Here is a 3,755-nt window from a genome sequence, read left to right as displayed (position 1 = left end):
CTCAACACAGGAGCCAGAGCCGCCGACTGAAAGAGACACGAAATTTCTACAAGGTTGTTTTTTTTATCTCTTTGTGGTTTCACGACAGCTTGATGTCGCTTCTTTGTCTCTATTTGGCTTCCCTCAAAAAACACTTTGTGGTCGTTCGGCATCTCTGTAGCATATTGATAGTATTTCAAAGGCTCCTTCAAATTCGTCCGACAAATGCGTCCTTCCAACCCCAAGAAACGAAGACACCAACATCATGTGACACCTTCCCAGTCCAACCTATCCCAGGATTCATTGCGCTCAGTTAAGGGTGCCGGGCAAGCAATGAGAAGATGACGCCTATCATCGAAATCCTCTGTTGACCAAACCGTCTCACTTGCATTTGTACATCTGCAGGGGACGCAGCCCACGAGACTGACGTCTCTGTGGACCTGGTAGACAGCGTCCCCAAAGGAGGCGGCCCTGAATCGGGATCCAGCGTTTGTAGCCATTGAGAGTCTCTTTGTAGCCATTGAGTGTCTCTTTGTAGCCACTGAGAGTCTCTTTGTAGCCATTGAGTGTCTCGCTGTGACCATTCTGCATCGTTCTGCAGTAGCTTTTTGTCTCTTTGCAGTTGCTTACCCGGCTGTAGAAGCGTCCCTTTGTTGTTCCTCTGCATTTCATAGTTGTTTGTCGTCTCTTTGCGGTTGTTGTGTATCTCTGTAGTCCTTCTCTGCCTCGGGGGCCCAATCCGTAATCCATCCACCACTAATCACACTTTTTAAACTCAGATTACCTCGGCTATCAGTGACATCCGCCCTCTGCTTCAAGTCCTCGCCGTCCGCCCAACAGCACTTTGAAAACGTTGGTGATGACAAGTCACACAAGTAACGCAGGTATATACAGTTTAAACCCAAAAGTAAATCAGTATGCTAAACGTATTCCGACGAGTTTGAAAAAGTACTTGTGGGATGTTTTAGAGTTCCTCTCTGAGGCTCCTTGAGTGACGGGAGCATGAAGTCTCCTCTTCTCGTGGACGGGGACTCAGCACTTCAGAGAATGTGAACGATTTCCCAAACTCTTATTTCCTCCCTCTGATGTTATCCATTTCCATCCGTCATTTTTCAACCACTCGGAAAGATCCGACCGATGCTGCGGCGATGTTTCGATTATACGGTGACAACACGTTATGAAGAAGTCAGTGAGCTTAGAGTCGTCTCTTCTTTACAGGGGGAACACGAGAAAGCCAGAAAAGGTTGAGTACTGCCAACCGCCAACTAGATTCCCCTTCTCCAGCTTTAGATAGACCTTGTCCTCCTTTTCTAGATAAAGCAGAACTCCGTTGGTGGCGGCCTCACGAGTCACATCTTTGTCGCCTGCGAAGGCCGAGATCACCGGTTTCCCGTTCAGCATCAGGTTCACCTGAGGGAAACAAACCAAGAAACAAACATTGAGCAACAAATAAAGGAAAACGAACAAAAAAGATGTGTTTACTTTGGATTGTTTGGATTCATTTGACTTCCTGTGACGGTAAAATAGTTAAAACTCAGAGTGGATCTACTAATGAGAACTAGAAAAGTTTAACTTTGCTGTTTATTTTAGAGAAAATAGAAAAAATGGACAAAAAACTCAACATGTTCACATGTTCTTTAAAACCAATCATAATATGTTTTACAAATTCCAATAAGGTTTATAGATTATTTGGTGATTTAAACTACTTTGATCGCTTATTATTATTGTGTCTGCTGGTGTTGATGTTGGTGCATTCATATATTAATTTCTTTCCATTGTTTGGTTTCAATTCTTCATTAATGTCTGTTTTTAATTGTGCTATTTAAGGTGCTATATAGATTATATTTATTATCATTATAAATATGATTATGTTAAGGTCAGTGCTGCCTCTGTTGTAGTTATTAATGGTGAGTATTAATACTCTTATATCATGTGAGGGTATTTCACATACGGCTCCGACCCCCTCAACTCTCAGTTCAATCATTTTCATACAGTCCCTCCGTGCCACTGACAGAGTTTTGCATCTGAATCGATTCAGTGAGAATAAAGAGGAATTTATACCTGTATGGTTTGACTCTGGTACACTTTGATGACGTGGAAGTTAAAGCTGTAGATTCCTTTTCTCGGCGACAAAAACACAGACTCAAATGTGAAGTAGTTTCCTATATTCACCAGAATCTACGAGAGGAAGGAAGATAAAAAACACGGTGAGAAAGTGTTAATAAACTTCAGCAAAGGCTTTTATTTAAAATTCAGCTTTGGGATTAAATAGAAATCAGTCCTGCACCAGGCTTCCTCCTCTGTTCAGACACACAGTGACTGCGACACCTCAATAAAAAATATGTAATTCAGCCTTTTCTTCTCAAAGCAACTCAACCCAGCATTTGAATTTCCCATTTCACCAGAAAACAAAATGATGCTTGATGGTGAAAAATAGATTCTTAACAAAAAAAATCCCCTTTGAGGTAAACTGACGAGGACAGAACCTGAAGAGAAGCTCTCTGCATGCGGCTGTTTGCAGAATAACCAATGCAGATGAACACATCTGCTTACGTTTTGCTTGCGGTAGAGATTATGCAGCCTGAATATGTCCGTCAGAATCTACAGCCACAGCACTTAATGCCGCCCCACGAGTTCCACTAATGGGTTTTTAATACTCCACTCTCATAGAAGACGTACAGTGAGAAGAAAATCCTCTTCCCCAGATGATGAGTGATGACTTGCAGGGACTCAAACTCAAACCACCACCACCAATCAGATGCTGTGACAGTCAGAGATCATGTTGTGTTATTCAAGTGAGAGGATCAGTGTTACTGTTACCAACACCTCACATTGCCCCCCCGCTGGGTGACTAATCAGATGCTCTGTTGTGTGATGTGCTGTTTGTTTGGGTGGATTATGCAGGTGATGGTGTGTGTGTCTGTGTGTGTGTGTGTGTGTGTGTGTGTGTCTGTGTGTGTGCAGCCCCCCCTCCTCATCACACATAATCCAGCCACTGTCAGACCTGCAGGTGATATGTGCTCCAACCACAAACTGCACGGAGGGTTCCTGATAAAAACACACAAAACTCAGCAGTATAGACAAAGTGCAGCTTCAAGGGAAAACATGCTGAGTGTCACCCGCATGAGAGGAATTTAACCACTTTTCTTTTATTTCTTTTTTTAAAATAAAACATCTGTATTAATGAATAAATAACCACCTGGTCGAAGTAGATGATTCTGGTTTTGTTGCTCATCTCCGACGGCTCGTGGTTGTTGCTCCGGACTGCGGAGAACGCCACCTTGGAGTTGGAGGCGCGCACGGAGATGCCGAGCGGGGAGGACGACGCCTTCCAGTCCGTGGCCGGGTTGGAGTCGCACACCACCAGGCACTTGCCCTCCAGCACGATGGGCTCCGTGTCGTTCTGAGCTCCGGAGATCCCGGCCCAGCCGAGCAGCAGCAGCAGCAGCACCAGGGGGCCCACCATGGCTCTCCGAGGGGACATCGAGAGGAGAGAGAGAGACCCCCGGTGCCTCCAGTGCGCGCTGTGCGTTAAACCCCCCCCTAATGGAGCCACTGGTGCGCCATAGTATCCGAGTGGGACATTAACAAATGGAATCCGTCTCACCTGTAAAATCTTATCTTCAAGTCAACGAGGATAAAGGAGGAATCCAGCTTCAATGAGAACCAGGAGCGCGGACCATGTGGATCTGGATCGAGCTGCAGCCCGCAGTGATGACGCGCACAGACATCCACTTTACGCACGCACGTAGTGAAAGTTTTAATTGCCCATCTCT

General features: G+C 45.1%; 1 protein-coding gene across 1 annotated transcript; it reads right to left on the bottom strand.

Moving 5' to 3' along the window:
- Nucleotides 1-1,191: 1,191 nt before the first annotated feature.
- On the bottom strand, nt 1,192-3,448 carry cbln4 (cerebellin 4 precursor). The gene is made up of 3 exons (XM_061075395.1): nt 3,179-3,448; nt 2,041-2,157; nt 1,192-1,389 (listed from the first exon to the last, which is right to left on the bottom strand). Exons 1-3 carry the CDS (start codon nt 3,443-3,445, stop codon nt 1,192-1,194), a joined length of 582 nt encoding a protein of 193 aa, XP_060931378.1. The 5' UTR covers nt 3,446-3,448.
- Nucleotides 3,449-3,755: the final 307 nt, after the last annotated feature.

This window comes from Limanda limanda, chromosome 7 (assembly GCF_963576545.1).
Source record: "Limanda limanda chromosome 7, fLimLim1.1, whole genome shotgun sequence".
Taxonomy (NCBI): domain Eukaryota; kingdom Metazoa; phylum Chordata; class Actinopteri; order Pleuronectiformes; family Pleuronectidae; genus Limanda; species Limanda limanda.
The sequence above is the reverse complement of the archived record's forward strand: the minus strand, read 5'-3'. Positions and strand labels throughout refer to the sequence as shown.

Coding starts and splice junctions, on each gene's coding strand:
- cbln4 (XM_061075395.1), bottom strand. CDS start 3,445: ATGGTGGGCCCCCTGGTGCTGCTGCTGCTGCTGCTCGGCTGGGCCGGG. Junction 2,158..3,178: donor GAATCATCTACTTCGACCAG/GTGGTTATTTAT, acceptor TTCCTCTCGTAG/ATTCTGGTGAATATAGGAAA. Junction 1,390..2,040: donor ACCAGAGTCAAACCATACAG/GTATAAATTCCT, acceptor TGTTTCCCTCAG/GTGAACCTGATGCTGAACGG.